This window comes from Macrobrachium rosenbergii, chromosome 4 (assembly GCF_040412425.1).
Source record: "Macrobrachium rosenbergii isolate ZJJX-2024 chromosome 4, ASM4041242v1, whole genome shotgun sequence".
NCBI lineage: Eukaryota > Metazoa > Arthropoda > Malacostraca > Decapoda > Palaemonidae > Macrobrachium > Macrobrachium rosenbergii.
In genome coordinates, this window is record NC_089744.1 from 26485970 (window position 1) to 26507500 (window position 21531).

Sequence of the window (21531 nt, forward strand, 5' to 3'; positions counted from 1 at the left end):
ATCATTAGGTTCCATATCTTATTCTGCTCTAAATTGATTTAATTTTTCATTTTCCAGTATGCAGAAGATAATGGAATTCCACTGGTCGCATTGATAGGTGAAAGTGAAGTGCAGGAAGGTATTGTTAAGCTCAGGAATACCAGTACACGCCAAGAAGAAACAATTATGAGGGAGGACTTAATATCGGCTGTTAAGGAAAGGTTAAAATAACCAAATTATTATTATTTTTGGGGGGGTATGCTTTGGTGTACTTTATTGATAAATTATACAATATATCAGATTTGTTCAGTTTTCAATTTCCTTCAAAATTGTATATGTAATACTTATCACAACTTTGTTTGCAGAGGAAAATGAATTACTAGTTACAAACACTGGTAATTTAAGTAATTAAATACAGGCTATCAAATTCTGAGAAAACATCATCATACATTTTGTCACAGACCAACAAAAATTGTACCTGTCAAAAAAAATTTTCATGGTCAGTATATTTATTCCTAATAATAATCCTATCTGGATTCATACACCATGGTACTAAGCATTTAAAAATAATCCAATTAGTTTTTAGAAAATAACCACATCTCAGAAAACAGGAAATTAGTAAAATCTATAGAAAATAACCAACACATTTCATCTGGACTTCAGATCTGTCAGCTTGAAACATTTTATAAACTGCTGATAAATAAAAAAATTTAAAGGTTAAAACTGAGGTATGTAATGGAAAACGTAAAAACTGTTATAGATATTCAACAAACTTGTCCAGTAAAATATCTTGCTGTCAAATCTGAGAGACCATTCACATACCCTTGATACATAAGAGATGTCAATTTTGGTAGGCTTTTTTCAAAATGCCTGCCCACTTTGCAATCCCATATTAATAAAACTACATAAACTTTTCCATATACGGTTCCTCTTTAATATCATCCACTGAAGTACAAGATTTTACAAGTTTCACCAAGGGTGGTCTTCCTTACCTTGGAACAAGCAATTAGAATTTAGGAGACAGGAATTTAACAGGATGAGTAAGGAACCTTTTTGGGAGTGAAGTACTTAGCTTTGGCAGAGGTTTGTGGTCTATGAATTATCTTACAGGTAAGACTCCTTGTTATAGGACTGTAGTTTACACTTATACTGAATATGTAGTAGTGAAATCCCACACAGTGGGAATCTTTTTAACTGCTTAACCAGTCAAATATGTAAGTTATTTTCCCATGGTAATTGAAAGTGTGTTTGAGCAAGTCAATATTTTGTTGATCATTTGCTGATCATCTGATCTTGCTTTCATCTTTTCTTCTGGAGTCCAAGAGTGATCATGTTCCAGGCGGTAGGTTCCTAAATATTCATGTGGGCAGCTGTCACCCCATTCCTGTAGTAAGAAGATTCTATCTTAAAGGTTTTGAAAAATATAACACTTCCAATATAATATACTTGCATCTTTAGTGGTATTTCATAATTTCAACTTCAGTTACTGTACTAGATTATTTAGCAAGCATAGATGATAAAACTTACATGGGGACTTAACATGGAGAAGTACTTCTGTCCTGAAGGTCGTCTGTATAAGTGATATATGTTTCCAGGTTTTTTAACAAAATTGCACGGTACATGATGTAAGTCGGCATTCTCTTTCGCTTCTTCCAAGACCCGTCTCGCCTGTTCTTGTAAGAATCTGACTTGTTCTGCAATGACCTGCAGTTTATTGCTTACATTTGCATGAACAAACTGGTCAGCCTGGAAAGTAATCAAATACAAACAAAATTTGTAAATATCTTTTAAAATAAAAATTAAAATATTTATAAAAATAAGAAACCAAAAATAACAACTGCTAAACACTTGAGATTCAGTTATAAAAATGTGTACAATTAAGTTTCCTGGTGAGAGCTAAAAAAGAATATTGTCCTGTGAATGCTATTAACTTTCAGCAAGCAGATTATAAATATACATTACTGATGTTTTATTAAAACTTGAAGTCAAGTACAAATTACAATAAATTACAAAAACTTTACCATTTACTCAAGGTCAAAATATTGTTACTTCACACAATAATTATGTTCATGAACTTGAATGAGTACAGACCTTCTGGATTTCACGTGCCATTTCCACTAAATCCATGCTATCTACTTTGTTTGTACGGTGAGGGTTCACCAGCTGGAAACCCCCGGGTGATGTGTCCATCTCTACAAGATTGACTGTGCAAAATGAAAATTTTGTTGTTCATCAGTCTCAAATATAAAAAATGCACAGTAACTACTAATACAATCATTTACAACTTAAGTTCTTCATGAAACACCTGCATGTAGATTGATTTTAAAACAGAAGCATACAGAAATTCATGTTTAATAAATACAGTTAATAACTGCCAACTAGTGCAATGGTATTCAGTGTTACTAATTACTGTAATAGGACTTAACCCTATAGCACAGGCATAACACAGTTGGACTCCCATATGTGCAAAATCATTTCAGGCAGCTTCAGCTTTACAATTTTGGAAAATATAAAATAAAAAAATTCTAAAATTTAATTTCATACTTTATGCATGTTCATCTTATAGGCAACTACATGATTCATCCCTTTTCCACCATCTCCCTGGCCTCCCAACTAATACTGTTAGGTTCTGCTATTCCCTGTCATTAGTCATTTTAGTATTCATGGTGTTAAGATGTGGGAAAAAAAAATTACATTTTGGCATACAAATTACCAAGCATTCAGCAATTGTTATGCATACAGTCTGAGAAGCAAGAGCATCCACCATTTGTACTATCTACATGCACACAAAAGGATCTTGAAAGCTGCCAAATTTTTGTTAGCATCCAGCAACAGATACAATGAAAAAGTCTATTGCTCAAGTAAACTGATAAGTGTATGCTCAAGTGGACTGATGAGTGTGCAAGGTGCTCAAGTGGACTGATGAGTGTGCAAGGTGGTTTTCCATTAAGTTACCCTATAATCAAAGGAAAGTTTGACTTTTAAATATGATTTAGCAGAAAGCTAAATCATATTAAAAGTAATGCAAAACTGGGACTTAATGGCAGTCATGGGGGGTTTAATGGGTTCAGTCTGGCAGCTTTGCAGCTTATGTACTGGTGATGCTTTAGCTACCTTTGCAACTTCTATACTGGCGAGTGTTTTAGCTAATACTTAAGTAGCTAAAAAGATGCAGAAGAACTGAAGAATTATGGTAGGTGGTTATTTGTATGGGCAATTGCTCACTATGGCAAAACTGCAATTTGTTGGCGAAAAAAAAAAAAAGGCTGGAAAAGCAGACTAGGCATACAAGTCAGCTAAGAATCGGTTTACCCTAAGGCTTACTATTAATGCTTCAGGTAATCATCAAGCCTCTTCTTAAATACTGTTCAGCAAATGCACTGACATCAATAAGGATACACTTGATGTTGTTTCAGTTACATCCATGCAGATGGATTATCCAAGTACAGAACATATACAGTAGTAATTATTTCAAGTATTTTGATGAATACATTAGTCCTTCAGTCAAAAAATAGTTCACAAAAATAACCAAAGATGCCTTATCATTGTTGATAACAGCACTGGTCATTATTAATTTTTATTGCTAAGCCTGATTACACACTGAAGACACATGAACCATATATCTTTCTGACTGCAGATCTTGTGAGTCCTATTGGTGTAACTCATTTGTTTAACTTGAAACAATACAATTTTTTAAAGTAAATTGTATTTTTCCTAACTATACAAACCTTAGGTCCTTTACATTAGGAATTATTTACAGCGAAGCTGGAAATGGCCATTAAAACTCTTGAACAAGGTGGTGAGGCAGTAACTACCATCCAGTGGGCGGGAGTCCCACCTGCCCGGATGTAAACGTTACAATTTGCCTTTCGGCCCAGGTTTCGGATAGAGGGGTGGCATGAGGCAGCATAAATGTAATGTAAAGGACCTCAGGTTTGTATAGTTAGGGAAAATACAATTTACTTTTTAAAAATTGTGATTTGTTCCTACACGATATACAAACCATCCGTCCTTTACATTAGGAAGACTCGCTTGTTGGAGGAAGGAATCTGAGTGAGTCTTTGAAGTGACTGGAGTTTGGCACACCTGGGCTACTCCTCCTAGTCGAAAGAGTGAGCAGGAGTACCATGCCTCTGACATATTGAAGTAAAGGAATTGCGAGATCAACTGTCAGACTTCTGGACCTTTTCGAAAGAGTGAGGAATCATAACTCATACGAAAATAGGCTAGGAAGAATCTAAAGAGTCGGAGACAGTAAGGCAAAAACCAGAAAAGGGTTTGTCTTATTGCCAAGGTCTCCTTCCTTCCCTTGCTTAGAGGAAGGAGCGGGATTGCTTCTATGATTCTAGGAAAGAAAAACAGAATGGGTGCTTGATGTGTAAGCTTACTGCATCAGGCGCCAGTTCCGGCAAGTGTCAGTTCAAGATCCATTCTCTGCCCAAAGGAAGAGAAGCAGGGGGGACAAGGAAGGAGGAGATGGAGAGACCAGTCACTCTCGTAATCCCTTTCGCTTCCAGAACCATACACCTTAAGCGAGATACTACCTGTCCTCTCATAGGAGCCGGGTAAGAAAACAACTTGCTGAGCAGCCACCACAGGTCCAAGGAAAGGGGGTTCCAAGGACTCCTGGGCAAAAACCCAAAGGTAGAAAGACATAAATGTGGTCTGATGAGGCACATCTCTGCTTTCAGACCGACAGAAACTTTCGGAATGAGAGGGATGGACCAAGCCACTGACTTTGTGAACTCTCGGGCGGAGTGTACAAGTGTTGTCGACATCAGTTGTAGAGTACACCCTTCTGATCATCTCATGAGGCCAGAAAGAAAGACGTGTCCTTGGACACTTCTTTCTAGAGATGTCAAGACTTCTTCGGAAAGTACCGCAGCACCCTAACAAGACAAAGCAGTGACTGATCTGGATCATCGACTACAAAGTCCAAGGGGGAGGGGATCATGAAGAACTCGAACCTGGCAACAGGTGCCGTTTGGTTTGGAGTTTGCTACAACATTCGAGATGGAGTCGAGCTACTGATCCCCATCCCTCGAATGCTCACAGCAAAGAAAGCCCATGAAGATCATCTATCCTCTTCTCCAGTGCCGGAGCCAGACAAGAGATGGTCTTGAGAGTTGGGACTCTGCCTGACGACTCTCACAAGGGCACATGTGGAGCACGAGACAGGAACCCTAGATGAGAGTCACATGCCGTCCAAGGACCTGAGGTCCCTGGGAAAGCAAGACCAATCGAAGCTTCTCATCAGTAGTTAAATCTTGACTGAGGAGAAAAGGGAAAAGGGCTGCTTTCAGTTGAAAGACTAGGCCGAATGTGGAACTAAGTCTTCACAACTGAACCGGAGAGAAGCAACTCTCGGTGAAGAAGATGAGGAAGTCCGCGACCTGCTGAAGAGTGAATCTGACCAGAGAAAAAAAGTCCCATCAATGACACCAACTAGTGAAGATGGCTCCAATCCCTGGGAACTGCTGCAAAGGATTGATAAGATATCCAGCTATCTCCGTTTCCGCTCTGTGAGAAGCCAATGCTTGCAATGGAGGCCTGATAATCTCTAGTCGTGAAGGCATAGGGATTGTACTGCCTGAGGAAGTGCTTCACATGTCGACGGTGTCGCTGACACAGAAGGTCGGGTCAGGGAGGAACTATTCTCTGTGCCTCGGAAGCAGAGCTAGCAGGTTGGACAAAAGTTATAGTCTACCAGCATTCAACTAAATTTGGGGTGAACACCGCTTTGCTGAACACCTTGCAAATTAGACAAATACGAAGGGAAGATGAAGACGCCGAGGTTATCCCACCTTATCAGCATGCATCACTGTAGTGATCCATGGGTCTGGTACAGAAGCAGAAGACTTGCAGACTTCTGTTGAGCTGGGAGGTGAAAGAAAGATGATAGAGAGCCCTCAAGTCGAGCAATCTCTCTGTGAAGACCTGAGTGAAGGGAGTTCTCTGTCCCAGTCACTCAATGCCAGAGGCTGAGCTTGCCTGCCAATACATCCCAATGCCTGGAATGTATCTGGCTGATGGTTCTACAGAGTGCATCACAGTTCACTCAAGCACCTGAAAGTCAACCAAAGAAACAGGAGGGAAACGAGACCCTCTTGTTTGTTGACATATGCCACTACTGTGATGTTTCATTGGACGGGTTGGTATCGTTCTCGGCTAGCACTCAGCTGGGCCCACGTTCGATTCTCTGACCGGCCAATAAAGAATGAGAGAAATTTACTTCTGGTGATAGAAATTCATTTCTCGTTATAATGTGGTTCGGATTCCACTGTAAGCTGTAGGTCCCATTGCTAGGTAACCAATTGGATCTTAGCCATGTAAAACAAATCTAATCCTTTGGGCCAGCCCTAGGAGAGCTGTTAATCAGCTCTGTGGTCTGGTTAAACTAAGTTATACTAACAACACCCCAGAGTATCCAAAAAAAAAAAAAAAAAAAAAAAAAAAAAGATCCTGAAACTCTCGGAGGGCCAGGAAACTGCCTTTGAGTCCCAGGATGCTGATGAGAAGGCAACAGTTTTACAGGTGTGCACCTATTCCAAAACAGGTTTTGGGTAGTGGAAGGATCCCCTCTGAGGAGGATTAACATTACGCACCATACAATTTGTCTGTATCAAGCAGGAAAGAGTTTCCAATACTTCAATGGCCCATAAATGAATTGTGGCAACTAAAGAATTCAGCTCAGCCCAATCATGGGCATCTTGGGAACTTCAGTATTGTTCTTGACTTGGAGGGGGAATGTCTTGCTCCCCTCTCTGCCGTGACATCTTTTCATTTATTTGCTCATAAATATACCCAGGGATTACTGTTGGTTTTAGTTCTTATCTTTCATGATATGATGTCAGTTACAGTTGTAATTTTGCAAAGAAAGGTTATAAAAAACATGTGTAAATAAAAAAAAAAAGTTACTGCATTCCCAATCTCAGTAAGTTTATGTGACTATTTTACAATAAATATGTCCAGAATTTGTTACTGATTTTAGTTCTTATCTGTTATTATATTGTGTGAGTTGTAATTATAATTTTACAAAATAAAATAAAATATATTAGAAAAAACATGTATAACATGGTAAAATTTACAAGAGTTTTGTAAATGAGGCCCCACACGGTTGTAAATAGTAATTTTTAACTTCCCTTGGAAGGTAGGGAAAATTTTTTAGAATTCTTTTTCTTACACCATGTGCATTTGCAAATCTTCCTCTTTCCATTGATGTTTTTTTCTTAAATTGGCCAACCTTAAAGTCTGCCTGGTCTGGGGGTGTGCATCATGTATAATTATCCCCTCCCTTAAGGGTTAAGGGATGGGCTAAAAATATATTAAACACACCCCAGACCAGGCAAACTTTAAGGTTGGACAATTTAAGAAAAAAAAAAAAAAAACACATCAATTCTAAAGATTTTACCAATTTAAGAAAAAAAAACACATCAATTCTAAAGATTTTACCCTAACTGCCACAGGAAGTTGAAAGTGACTATTTACAACCTTATGTGGGGCCTCTTTTACAAGACACTCGTAAAAATATGCTAATTTTACTATATTATACATGTTTTTTCTAATAATTTATTTTATTTTCTTTTGTAAAATTATAATTACAGCTCACACAATATCATAACAGATAAGAACTAAAATCAGTAACAAATTCTGAGTATATTTGTTGTAAAATATTTACGTGATTTACTGAGATAGGGAGATGCAGTAACTTTTTGTAAGGTGTAAATATTTTTCTAATATTTCTTTGCACTTTACTTTGTAAAATTACAATTATAGCTGACATACTATCATTAGAGAAAAGAACTAAAACCAACAGCAATCCCTGGGTATATATATGAGCAAACAAATAAAAAGATTTCATGGGATAGTGAGGGGCAATACATTCCCCCATCAAGTCTCAAGGCACACTAATACCCCCTCCGTCCTGTGCTGAGCTAAACAGTTGCCATAAGTCATTTATCGACCACTGAAGTGCTGTGAACATCTTTCCCACTAAATTCATCCAAATCGTGTGGTGATTAATAATACTCACACAGTTAGCCCATCCATCATTCAAAACCTGTTAGAGATGCTCATATGATGATGCCCATCCATTAAGGGTTAATGATCTATGGTGTTCTAGGTTGTCCCTCACCACGGTAAGGACCTTGCACCCTAGGTTAGGTTAGGTTAGGTTAGGCTACAGATGATACCAAACATCTTGGTGACTTATTTCCCTGAATTATGCAATTTTTTTGTGTTGTAGTGTGACATACAGAGTAGGGAGACAGGGATATTCAGTGTTACTTAGAGGGTCCACGGGGGGCGAAGCCCCCTTGGCAAGGCCAGGGTATGGCATCCTATGTTAGGTTAAGGTAAGGTCTGGTTAGGTCAGGGCACGGCATTCTAGGAAAGGTCAGGATTTCTCAAGCTTACCCCTGTTTCCCTACCCTGCATCCGCTCCGCGCTTTATGCTCTTCCTGCCCATCTGCCTGTGAGGGTACCCCAGTATCACCCACCAGGTTAGCCTTGAGTAAAATTGGATAGGTGACTTGCCATCCTAGAATAGCTTATATATCCTTAGCTAAGTAGATTATTCGTTACAGCCTATGGCTTGCGGTTTACTACACTAACTACTTACCAGTAGTTTGCGGCTTATCTTGCTTATTGCTCACTTCCATTTTGATCTTATATACGTTTCACAACTTCAATAGGACCGAAAAGCTTCTCGGACAGGTCGTCTCAGACTGAGACAGCTGATCCGCTGTCGTGGGGTTTTGTTTTGGTTCGTTTTGTAACGGGTGCGTTTTTCACTAGACAGGTTTCCTCGATGACGTATAACATGGTGGCATTTCAGGAGGTTGCTCGTGCCAGAAACACTCCATTGTGGAGGACCATCTCGACAAGGCGTGGAATCTCACAAAAGGGCCTGTCTATTGACCGATGCAGAAATAGAAGGAAAACCTTAGTGGATAATACCAAGAAAATTAGTTTGACCGGAAACGCAACGCAAAAGAATCATCAAAGAATATATCAATGAAAGGTCACTGGAATTACAAAGATTTTAGAAACTGCAATACAAAGCATATCTACTAGTCTTTGTTTGATTAAGATGAGTACGGAGATCGACACCAACACTCATATTCTCTTCAAAACCTTGCCACACTTATGGCTGCTTAAGGCAAGAGCTCGTGCTGCCACAAGGCAGGATTAACATAGAACAACCTACTAAATAGTGGTAAGTTAGTGACAATTATCGAACCAGTTCAGTCGTTAAAGAACACAACATTAAGCTAGAAGAGACGAAATAGCTTTTGCCCAACTTAATTATTGATGCACTTTGAAAGCAAATCTATGAAGAAGTCACATTTGTCGATTTTGAGTGATAACATCAAAAGAAAGTTGGTTTTATTTAACAGAAATCTACGTGTAATCTTAATTTTCCTGTTTTAAAGTATAAATTCATGTGCTAAGATTATTTGTCGTGGTAAATTATTAGGGAACAACAACTTTACTGAATTTCAAAAGGGAACACTTCAGTTCACATAAAACCGTTTACAGAAAATGTAGTCATTGTAGGGGCTGTAGTAAATGTTGATCCAACGGAATTAATGCAGTTGTAAATGAGTGATGCTGATGTAGTTAATGTAGATTTTAATTTCAGTCGATTTGTTTTCAGAAACTCGTGATCAGTAAAGAAAAGGAACTAAAAAGTAAAAAAAAAAAAAAACCTAGGAATATTTCTGAAATACCAAAAGGAAAAATAAATAAAAACCGAGCTACTGGCGGTAACGATAGCTGGTAAGGCGAATCACGCCAAGTAAAAAAGAAAACCACACTTCATTTAAATACCATTATGTTTGTAGCCATACGCGCGGCCGCATTCGCATGCACACATGCCAGTTGAAAATATTGCGAGTACATAAGCGAAAAAGATCATCCGAGTTCTCAAATGAGCTTCGATTACGTCATAAACGAAAGTGCGCAGATTAAAAGGATACTGTTGTATTTGCGCAATTCATTAACAGCTGTGGATAGAGACCAGATAACTCCACGGTTGAACTCACGTGTCACATCTTTACGTAATGCAACAAACTTGTTACGTATACGTAAAATTTCGACAGAAGACTTTTAATTTCACGAAATGATGAACCTTCGAGTTTCTTAATACAAAGGATTTTGCCTTAATCTTATGGCACGTTGCAAAGTACCGATTACATTATTTTGTGTAAATATTGCTTTGCTGAATTAATTGGAGTATGTCATGGCACTCTTTGTGGCTACTGGCATTATGATCTGGTGTTATCAAGCATTGCATAAATATACACTTTCTTTTTATTAATATTAATGAATGTACATGTAATTTTGTAAATTTACTGTTATTTATTATCTATTCAGTGTTACATATTTTTGTTTGTGTATTCGTCTTTGTTAAAGTTTCGTAGACAAATTCATGGCCTACGACCTTACACTAAGAATTTCACATACATACAAAGAGACATGCATGCTGATGGTTAAACTGGCTTCATGCTGGCACTGGCTCTTGTAAACATACCTGCATACATAAACTCGTGCCTTAGATTTAGACTGTTTGTAGGCCTACCTGACTACTGACCATTTCGGTAAAGTTAGTACTTTCCTTACAAACCCTACCCTTTTTTTAACAGATGACTTCAAGAAATAACTGTAGTTGGCACTTTTTTGGCCTTTTTTATAGGTAAAAGATCTTATATATCACAAATAGGATCATCCATATTCTAATATGATTGTTTCTGCATTTTTAAAGGTTTGTGATATATATTATAATTTATAATTTTTGCAGAATAAACGTTTTGTATTGCTTTGTTTTTAGGTGAGCTGGCTGGTGATTACTTGTTTTTCGTAAGACTTGGTTACGAGAGAAAAGTGATCGTGGAACATTCGCATTTACATAGTTAATAGCAGCTTTCCAGACGTCGCTTACCCAAGCAGAGTCGTTTCCAGTAAGTTATTTCCTATGTATGGTTCGGGGTATGGTGGGGTTGGGAAGTCTGTCCTTCCCTTATTTGAAAAAAGATTCATGTTTCTATGGAAAAATATTTGAGGGCAGTGTAAAGTGTGGGTAGCATTAAATGCTAAAAGAGAGTTTGTTCCTAAACGATATACAAACCATCTGTCCTTCACATTAGGAATTACTTAAAGCGGAGCTGAAAACGGCCGTTGAACTTTCAAACAAGGTAGTTAGGCAGTTAACTACCTTCCGGTAGGCGGGAGTCCAGCCCGCTCGGACGCAAAGACAAAGTCGCAAACATTCCAATTTGCTCTCGGCCGTCGTTCGGTTCAAACGTGTCCTCCCTCTCTGCCCTGATTGTCATTGAGGTGTTTTTTTTTCCGGTGGGATCTTTCTTTGTTTTTGCTTGAAGTATGTGTGTTTGTGTGTCGTCTGAGGGTTATACGCCCCCCACTACTCCGGCCTTGGTGGTTAACCCTTCTTCCTCGTTTCTCTTTCCCGGCAAGCTTCCCCTTCTGGCTGTCCCTCCTTTGGGAGAAGACTCTCCATTATCGTCTTCGCTCACTTCGTTGGGCGTGGAACGGCAGGGGGAGCAGGCGATCAGGATGACCTCCTCCTGGGGGCCTCTTCTCGTTCCAGGGGGGGGAAATTTTTCCCTCGGAATGAGAGGAGTCTCCCTCCACTAACCCAACCTTTCATCCTTCCAGTTTGGTGGTTGAGCAGTTCCTTGGCAAGCAGGCGACTAATTTGGGTGCAGCTTGGCGATCCTTAGGTCTCTTGGGCCCTCCATCCCTGCAGGGCCTTTTCTCTAATCTGGTGATTGCTCCGGTGGTGACCCACGCTGTCTCTACCACCATGACCACCACGATGACAGTGTTTGCTAAGATGCCAGTGACTGTCTCCTCGCACTTCCCTACCCAAGTGACTTCTGTCCCGCATCCCAGCACACAGTGCCCCTGCCTCCAGGTTTCACTGTGGCCCCGCTGTCCCTCGCTTTACTGTTTATGATGGTTACCTCCTCTATGCCCCATATGATGGTTCCTGTCCCTGGTGCTCCTGTGTTCACTGCTGTCTGGGCCACTGTTGCTGCTCCACCTGCCCTGGCTGCTCCTGTTACCAATGCTCCTGCCGCCCAGGCTGCTCCTGTTGCCCTGGCTGCTCCCTCTTGGATGGGAGATTTCACTGTCGTCTTGAGGATGACGAAGAAGTTGAGGAAGAGGTCCCGTAAGGTGGTGTCATTATTGTCGTCTTCATCCTCGTTGTCTGCTACCTTCTTCCCTTCCTCTTCTGAGGCCCGTCGACCAAAGAAGAGGAAGGCTGTCTCTCCCCCCACCTAGGAAGTCCTGCCATGGGGATTCTAAGGGGCTGCCTCCCTCCACAGGGGAAGCAGTGTAAGCTCTCGTCGGCTTTTTCCAGCCTTTGGGCTAGGGAACCAAATCGCTTGCCTCACCAGGGTCTTGTGTTTTGGGAGCTGCGGCCACACAGACCTCGGTTTGTGTTCCCATCGCCAGTCCTAAGAAGTCTGCCTCTAAGACTAGCACTGTGTTGGGTGCATGTTTGCGAGTCACTCCAAGTACTTGAGTCTCTAAGGAGTCTCAAGTATCCTGAACCGGTGTCGGAGAGACCTCTCACCATCCCGGTTTAGGCACAGAGCGAGAGAAAGAGCTGAGTCATGCAGGTGTCTCGGCTCTTCCTGCTGGCACTACCACCAGTGCTCGGCCAGGTTCCCAGCATGGTGTCTTGGTCCCGAGGGTCCGAACACCTGGAGAGACAGAGAGATCCCCTACTTGCGAAGTTTTGGCCTTCAAAGAAGACTGGGCCACGTCAAGAGGACAGCACAAGTCCTCGCCAGCCAGCCATGCATTTGACCCTGCCCAACCGCTAATTGTGCTAATCGGCTCGGCTTAGTTCACACAAACCTCTACACTCTTCTCAGGATAGCGCTTCGCAGAGGCGTAAGGGCTCTCCTGGACCCATGTTGCTGTCATCACTGTGGGTTGATGACCGCAGGCAACCAGCCCTCCTGTTGGTTCCACTGGTAGGACTGCTGGGAGTGCCCAGTCCTCTTCATCTGTCCCCTCAACCCCTTGGGGTTTTGCTGGGAGGTGTGAGACAGACAGGAGGAACTCTGGAGAGTCCTTTCCTCAGAGTTTGACTATGAAGACCTATGTTCCTGGCTCGGTCCTTGGATCGACCCAGTCGTACACACGAGTAGTTCAGGATGGATCTAAAGGGTCTGCCGAGGTTCTCCCTCCTGCTGGGAGAGTAGATCAGGAGAACTGCACCCTGGAAAGACTCAAAGGGCCTCTTCCTCAGCATGCAGATACCCTCGAAATACAGAGGACCTTTGCAGACATCATCGTGCTGATTCGTCACCACAACGATCTTGGGGAAGGGGCCACAGCCCTTCTGTGGATCATCCTTCGTGTCTTGAAACCTTCTGGGGCCCTAAGAAGGAACCAAAGGTTTCAGTGGGGCTGCTGTGGTCCTCACTTGCCCAGGGGGTACTCGACCAGGTGAATAATCTTCTATCTGGGCAGGAGAATTTGCTTCAGTCGAACTGCTCGGACAAGCTCCTTCTCCCTCCTCTGCAAGCAGGTTGACCCAGACCTGGTTCGTCTAAGTCTGGGTCTCTCGCTGCAGCAACTTTTTTTGGAAGGGGTCTCCCTTTCGCAGCAAGCATGGAGGCTACCGCTATGGCAGTCTATTGGCTGGATCTGTGGTTGTCCACAGTATCCATGGTGGCTGCCTCTTTAGGTGCTATTGTCCCTGGAGAGGACCCTGCCTTTGGGAGACCATGCCAGTCTGGAGGTAGAGCCATCTCCTACCTTCCCCACCAGATGGCAAACCTGGTGTTGAAGAGAAGGGGTGCTGTCCTGACTTGGATCACCAGGTCTGAGTCAGCACTGACCCTGCGGAATGGACCGTTACTGGGATCTGCCTCTCTCTTCCCTAGAGTTGGTGGATACTGTGGTGGACAAGCGTTGGGCTGAAGACAGTGACTGCCTTGTCCATCAGGCAGTGGCTAAGACCTCTGGGTCTTTGCAGGCCACTGTAGCCCGACCTATGGGTCAGGCTAGCACTTTCTTGGCCCCTAAGAGGACCCAGGCTTCAAAGGGCCCCTACAAGAACACCCAGCCGCTGCCTTCTGCTGGAAAGGGAGTGCAATCGTGCTCCTTTCAGCCTGTTTTCCAATCTGGAAAAGGGGGCAAGGGGAAATGCCAGGGGCAACATTTCCCTCATTGGTGGGGGGATGCCTGTCGAGCTATTGGGCAACATGGCAGTGATATGAGCCAACACCTGGGTAGTGGATGTCCTTCTAGAGGGATATCTACTCCCCTTCGAGTCCCGACCACCCTTCACCAACTCTCCGGTCTGTCTCTTAACCTATGTTCCTGGTTTGCTGAAGAATCTCGCACTCAGGCAAGAAGTGCGAGCTATGCTGAGCAAGAGTGCTGTAGAAGTCATGTCAGATCAGCCTCCAGGCTTTTACAGCCATGTGTTTCTCATAGAGAAAGCCTTGGGGGGTTGGAGACCGGTCATAGACCTCTCTCCCTTGAACCAATTCATTTGCCAGACTTGGTTCACGATGGAGACTGCACACTGTGCTCTCCTCCATCAGGGAGAATGACTTCATGCTTACATTGGACTTGAAGGATGCATATTTCCAAATACTTGTCTATCCTCGGGAAAGCGGTGTTCCAGTTCAGGGCACTCTGTTTCGGGCTCTTGACTGCTCCTCAGGCGTTCATGTGAGTGTTCGCCCTGGTGTCAACTTGGGCCCATTCGCACAAGGTACGTCTGTTGAGGTATCTCAGCAATTGGCTTGTTCTGGTGAGTTGCCTCAGAACAGGGCTCGGCTCCTCGAGTTTTGCCACGATCTAGGGATCATACTAAATCCTGAGATGTCCGATCTCACCCGCAAGCAGCGGATAAAGTACTGGGGCATGCTGATAGATACAGTAGCAGCTGGAGGCTTACCCTCGGACTCTCGTATCAGCAGGTTCAGGAAGGCAGCACAGCTGTTCCTGTCTTGATGGGAGCAGCTGGCTCGGCAATGGGGAGTTGTCATCAGCCACCTGTTGTCGCTGGAGAAGTTGGTCCCGCATGGGCAATTTTACCTTCTTTTGCTTCATTGGATACTGAATGAGAAAGGAGACCCTCAATCCTTTCTCATTCCTCTCTCGAGGGAAGTGAGAGAGGATCTAGACTGGTGGCTAGACAACAGAAACCTCTTAACAGGAGTATGCCTACATACTCTCCCTCCAGCCATGCTTCCGTTCTCAGATGCATCGACCGAGGGATGGAGCGCACATCTGGAGGAGTTGCTGACTTCGGGAGTGTGGAACCGAGATCACAAGCACCTTCGCATCAACATCCTGGAGCTCAAGGCAGCCTTGTAAGAGACGCATCACACCAATCGCGGTCTCTTTCGAGCACACGTGTGTGTTCGTCATCCATCGGAGGGGACAAGACAAAAACAAGAGCATCCCGTTTTCTTTCTTTCAAGGAACGCAACTTCTACCATACAATATTTCCGTCTGTTTCCCCCTAACCATTGTTGCCTCGATTTATGTACAATCACCACTACTTGCATTGCCACGCAAGCATTCTAATCATGTACTCATAATGTTCCACGGAATCTTCTGTATCAAACTGTATGTATGTTTCTGTTTGTGAAGATGCCAAACGTCTTGCCATTTCACATATATTATGCTACTGCATTGTATTTATTAATCTGTCTCAAATCTCATGCAATTGGCCATATGTAGAATTTCCTGGCCTTTCCATTGATATATGTTTTATAACTGTATGTTTATTATGTCTCTCACAATCGCCATCTGTTTGTCTGCCGACAAACACAGATGTCCGAAACATTACCTCTGTTTTGCCCTGTGTGTGTGTAGATACTACTTTGTGGCTCACACCAGCCAATAACAACTTCAAAGATTCTGTACATTCATTCAGTAAGGAACCACCAATAAACCGGTCAACACCCGGCCAGTATGTCATTCAATCCTGTCCTTACAGCCTTCCTGGCCTTCCAAGAGTTTCAGGATCAAGTGATGGGACACTGTGGTGTTGATGAGTGACAACACCACGGTGGTGGCATATGTCAACAAGTAGAGGGATCTTGTATCCCCTCCATTTCACCAGTTGACGATGCAGTTGCACGAGTGGGCGGTAGCTAACTCGATAGAGCTGTCAACCAGATACATTCCAGACAAGAGGACTGTAGTGACACAAGCTCAGCCACCAGAATCAAGTGATAGGGGCGGAGTGGTCCCTTTGCTCGGACGTCACAGAGAGGTTCGATTTGTTTGCCACCTAGCACAACAGAAATCTTCAGTTCAGTCATGCCAGACCCATGGGCTGCTGTGGAGGATGCTTTTCAGCACCTGTGGGACAACCTGAACATCTACGCCTTCCCTCTGTTTTGTCTGATTCTCAGGTTGATCAGTCAAGTGTTGCTCACCCCGAATCTCAGGATGATTCTGGTGGCTCCCAAATGGCCGTAGGCTGTTTGGTATGCCGACCTGCTAGCTCTGCTTTCTGAGGCAAAGAGAGAGAATCCTCCCTGGCCCAACTTTCTGTGTCATCCCCACGTAGAGTGGTACCACCAGGCAGTGCAGTCCCTGTGTCTTCATGGCTGGCAGTTATCCAGAATCTCTTGTGAGCAAGAGGCTTTTCGTGCCACACAGCATCAGAGATGGCTTGATACCTCAGATGGTCCTCTGCAGCAGTATACCAGGGAAAGTGGGCCATCTTCTGTGGTTGGTGTCATAGACAGGATCTCTCTCTGGTCGGAGCTACTATTTAGCAGGTCGCAGACTTCCTCGTCTTCCTTCACTGAGAGAAGCTTCTCTCCGTTTCTACCTTGAAAGGCTGTAGGGCTGCACTCGGTCTAGTCTTGCGGCTGAAGGGTGTAGAATCTCCTCGTTGGAGATTCCACTACTGATGAGAAGCTTCAAAAGGTCTTGCCCACCCAGGGACTTCAGGCCCCCTGTGTGGGATATGACATGTGTACCGCACAAGCCTTTACAAGTCATCAGACAGGGATCTGACCTTCAAGACCATCTTCCTGCTTGCCCTGGCATCCATGAAGAGAGTTGGAGACCTGCATGGACTTTCCCTCAATGTTAAACACTCGAGGGGATGAGGGTCACTTATGCTCAATTTCGTCCCTGATCTCATAGCAATGGCTCAAAACCCATTGGTCCCTGATGCTAGGTTTGAGTCCTTCACGACCCCCTCCCTATAGAACTTTGTAATGACCCAGAGGAGGTGCTACTTTGTCCTGTTAGAGTGCTGTCTGAAGAGGACTTGTCATCTCCGGCCTGAGTGTCGACGGCTCTTCGTTAGCACTGGCTTGTCCAAGAACATGATTTCTTTCAGGCTTCGTGAGACGATCAGGAGAGTTTACTCTGCTGCTGGCGAAGACGACACCGGTACCTTCTGCCCGAGAGCTCATGAAATCAGGGGCATTGGTCCAACCCTCGCATTCTGGAAGACCTTGAACTCTTTCTCTTTGGGACCTGTGGTGACTGCTCAACAAGTTGTGTAGCTTACCCAGCTCCTCTAACAGGACAGGGTTGCATCTCGCCTAAGATGTTCGGTTGTGGATGTGGGAATGACTCCTGTAGTGATTGGCCTCTCCTTCTTCTCCTTCCTCTCTCCCTTCATGCAGAGAGTGGACTTGAGCTGTTACATACTGGATCTTGCGGTTGATGCAGGTAAGCCTATACACCCAGCTTCCGTTCTATTTTTCCTTCCAGGATTATAGAAGCAAACCCACTCCTTCCTCTAGCAAGGGGAGGAGGGAGACCCTGACAATAAGTCATACCTGATACTTGTATTTGCCTTTCTGTGTCCAACTCTTAAGGTTCACCCTAGCCTTGTTTCGTATGAGATTGTGTTTTCCTTCCTCTTGCAAAAAAGACCCAGAAGTCTGACAATTGATCATGCGGTACTAAACCCTGATCATTTGTCAGAGGCAGGTTTCTCTTCCTTGCTCTATCGACAAGGAAGAGAATCCAAGGTGTGGCGAACTCCACTCAGTTCAAGAGACTCACTCAAAGTCCTTCCTCCAACCAGTGAGTCTTCCTAATGTAAAAAAGTTAAGTATACCTTAGTTTAACCAAACCACTGAGTTGATTAAGAGCTCTCCTAGGGCTGGCCCGAAGGATTAGACTTATTCTACGTGGCTAAGAACCAACTGGTTACCTAGCAATGGGACCTACAGCTTATTGTGGAATCTGAACCACATTATAGCGAGAAATTAATTTCTAAGACCAGAAATAATTTCCCCTAATTCTTCAGTGGCCAGCTGGAGAATCAAACGCGGGCCTAGGAGAGTGCTAGGCGAGTACGACATCGACCCATCCAATGAAGAACTAAGGACCGATGGTTTGTATATCGTGTAGGAACAAATCACAATTTTTTAAAGTAAATTTTATTTTTCCTAACTATTGCATTTTTATGCCCACCTCATGCTACCCCTCAATCTAACACCTGGGCCGAAAGGCAAATTGGGAATGTTTACGTCTGGGTGGGTGGGACTCCTGCCTACCGGATGGTAGCTAACTGCTGAACTACCTTGTTTGAAAGTTCAAAGGCAGGTTTCAGCTCCGCTGTAGGTGATTCCTAATCAGAAAGGACCTCAGGTTTGTATAGTTAGGAAAAATACAATTTACTTTAAAAACTGTGATATTTTCTCAAGTAACTAATGTTGAATTAGGCACCAGAAGTAAGGTAATAAGCACAGAAACAAGGCTATTTCACATTAATTCACCCTTAGTAGGGTAGTACTTCGTCAGTGTGTCTCGGGTGGTGCACTGCAGGCATTTCTTAAGGTTCTTTGCAGCGTCCCTTCAGCCCCAAGCAGCAACCCCTTTCATTCCTTTTACTGTACCTCTGTCCATATTCTCTTTCTTCCATATTAATGTCCACCCTCTCCTAAAAACTGTTTCATAGTGCAACTGGAGGTTCTCCTCCTGTTCCACCTTTCAAACCTTTTTACTGTCAATTTCCGCTCAGCACTGAATGACCTCGTAGGTCCCAGTGCTTAGCCTCTGGCCTGAAGTATATATTCTATATTCTGTTCTATTCACACTTATTCATTGTGAAGCTGACGTGCTTTAAAACCAGTGTTTCATTAAAATCGTTGAAAAGAGATAAAATAGCATTGCATTTTGTTATGCTAGTTGAATTATGGAATTATATATTGCTCGAAGTGTTACGCAGTGTCTAATTTCATTTACAGAAGCACAGAAAGTGAATTAATACCAATATATATGTTCAAAATAAATTTATTTTCCACACGTTTGGTATGATTTTCTATGGCTATGGCATCAGATAAATGATGATGGTGTTCGCAAAGGACCTAATGTGAGGACTTACAAACACGAAAACACACACACAAGTCAACTTCCACCAAACATCTCCATTCTGTTTCACTTGCATTCTCATTTTGTCGTGAGAATTTTGATTTCTTCGGCCTCACAGAAGTTGTGATTTTCATTTTATCTGTTCAGTCTTTAAAACATTTACAAATTCCAGAAATTAAAAACCCATTCCCTTCCTCAGCATCACTTATTTGCCTCTTGGTTATATTTTTTTTCACAAGTAGAAAAATCTTTTAAATGAGCATTATCCATCATGAGGTCACCCTCAGATTCCGTAAAAAAAAGCTACTGGAGAATTTCATACTACCACATGATTTTTTAAGTGATTCATCATTATTTTCAATTTCCAATATCATATACAATTACTTAATTGCTATTCATAAGGGCAAATAAGTAAATAAAAGTATCTGGCAACTCTACTTCAGGTCCGCAGAAATAGGTAAGCTAGTGTTTGGCGGCCACTGTTTATTTACACTTGTGTTTGGCCATGAAGAACTAAGATGTTTTTTGGTAATGTATTAGCAATATTTGTAAAATTTAATTCGGTATTGTTTTATAAGTTGCCAATACACGATATGAAATTGTAACCTACATTTTTGAAAAGAGCTCTTCGTCAAATTAGGACTTATAGGGTAAGACATTCCCCCGCTCCATTGCTAACATGGCAAAATTGTAACCAGTAAACACCCGTAGGTTACGTGGTATTATTTTATATTGGCAGCTAATAAAATTTTACCAAATTTTCTTTTAAGCATTTCCTATTTTATTAAATAAATTGTTTATTTTCATGTTAGGGCAAGCAAAAATGGAGGATCCTGTGGGTTGGGTCTAGTTCAACAGACTACTAGGCTAGGGGGTAAAATTTTATAAGTTGCCAATATGAAATACCACGTAAAATAGGGGTGTTTACTGGTTACAATTTTGCCGTATTAGTTATGGAGGGGGCGGGGTGTTGGTATTGTCATACCTTATAAGTCGTAATTTGATATAGAGCTCTTTTCAAAAATGTAAGTTACAATTTCATATCGTGTATTGGCAACTTATAAAATAATACCAGCTAGAGCACAACGCATAGGCCTAGTCCTATATGGTTCTTTATTGAGGATTTTGAAGCTAGTTTTCGGATTCCACATTAAGCTGTAGGTCCCGTTGCCAGGTAACCAATTGGATCTTAGCCATGTAAAATAAATCTAATCCTTCGGGCCAGCCCTAGGAGAGCTGTTGATCAGCTCAGTGGTCTGGTTAAACTAAGGTATACTTAACTTAGAAGCTATTTTAGCGTATGCAGTACCTATAGGGTATTGTAAACATAACCATAACACAATTTGTGTGTATTGCTTACTTCTAGTATGCGGATTTTAATTTGAAATGGCCTTAGTCAAGGTTATGGTACTAGGTAAGCGTAGGCCTAATTGTCATGGCAAAATGAATAGGTATAGGTTATACCTATTTTTTCGCCCCGTTGCTGCCATTGTGGTTAAAGGTTTTTGCGATAAGTTAACTACCACTAGTTTGGTGGGGATATCCTTATTCCCAGGCACAAGACCATTGTAGTCAGCATGTTGTAACCTACCACCATAGGCCAAGCTGCCTTAGGGGCATGTCTTGTCACCTGCCCCATTAATCACCATTATTAAACTATTAATTGGTGGCCAGTTTCATTGTTAGACTAATAGTGAATAAGAATAGTAACAAAATACCAATAGGTAAGAAATGAACAAGGGACTGTGAAATACTCATAGATTATATGTAGTGTAGAGCCATTATATGGATTTTTAATTTTTTTTTCACATTATGTGTTAAATAATTTAAACATTTGCAATAAAACCTAAAGACATTGCAATATTTATGAACAGTCGGTTTATAATGTTAATTTTCAGACTTTAATTAAATTTTGCCATTTGTATTCCCCAACAGCGTAATTAAGCTAGCTGTGAGATTGGAGCTTTGTCTTGTAGTGCTGCCAAGCTTTGTTTTAACCTGAGAACAAAGCCATAGTGGTATTATGGTTGGTGTATATGAACTACTCAGCTTGCTCATAGGGTTAGGTACCCTTGGTAGAAGTATATTTACAAGACTGTATCAGTTATGTGACATCTTACTGCTGCCACATTCCAGGTGTTGAGTCATGGAAATAGGTTTGGGCTTGTGCTTGAATATAGGTTTTTGTTTTTAAAA

The 21531-nt window shown here is 42.3% G+C and overlaps 3 protein-coding genes across 8 annotated transcripts in view; 2 read left to right on the forward strand and 1 right to left on the reverse strand.

Moving 5' to 3' along the window:
• HisRS (histidine--tRNA ligase) overlaps window positions 1-280 on the forward strand; it is a 126880-nt gene extending 126600 nt beyond the window's left edge. For all 6 annotated transcript variants that reach the window (XM_067091783.1, XM_067091774.1, XM_067091810.1 and 3 more), the window contains one exon: window positions 58-280. In XM_067091783.1, coding sequence (XP_066947884.1) covers window positions 58-210 — 153 coding nt within the window. In that variant the 3' untranslated portion in view covers window positions 211-280. The remainder of the gene's footprint in view (window positions 1-57) is intronic.
• Window positions 225-9121, reverse strand: LOC136831419 (uncharacterized protein C1orf50 homolog). The gene is made up of 5 exons (XM_067091833.1): window positions 9052-9121; window positions 8600-8891; window positions 2071-2183; window positions 1507-1725; window positions 225-1363 (listed from the first exon to the last, which is right to left on the reverse strand). Exons 2-5 carry the CDS (start codon window positions 8637-8639, stop codon window positions 1199-1201), a joined length of 537 nt encoding a protein of 178 aa, XP_066947934.1. The 5' UTR covers window positions 8640-8891; window positions 9052-9121; the 3' UTR covers window positions 225-1198.
• Window positions 9122-19796: 10675 nt separating this feature from the next.
• LOC136831420 (uncharacterized) overlaps window positions 19797-21531 on the forward strand; it is a 550888-nt gene continuing 549153 nt past the window's right edge. Inside the window, exon 1 of the transcript XR_010850870.1 lies at window positions 19797-19863. The gene's annotated coding sequence lies outside the window, so the exon portion shown is untranslated. The remainder of the gene's footprint in view (window positions 19864-21531) is intronic.

Coding starts and splice junctions, on each gene's coding strand:
- LOC136831419 (XM_067091833.1), bottom strand. CDS start 8,639: ATGGAAGTGAGCAATAAGCAAGATAAGCCGCAAACTACTG. Junction 2,184..8,599: donor AGATAAGCCGCAAACTACTG/GTAAGTAGTTAG, acceptor CATTTTGCACAG/TCAATCTTGTAGAGATGGAC. Junction 1,726..2,070: donor TGGCACGTGAAATCCAGAAG/GTCTGTACTCAT, acceptor ATTACTTTCCAG/GCTGACCAGTTTGTTCATGC.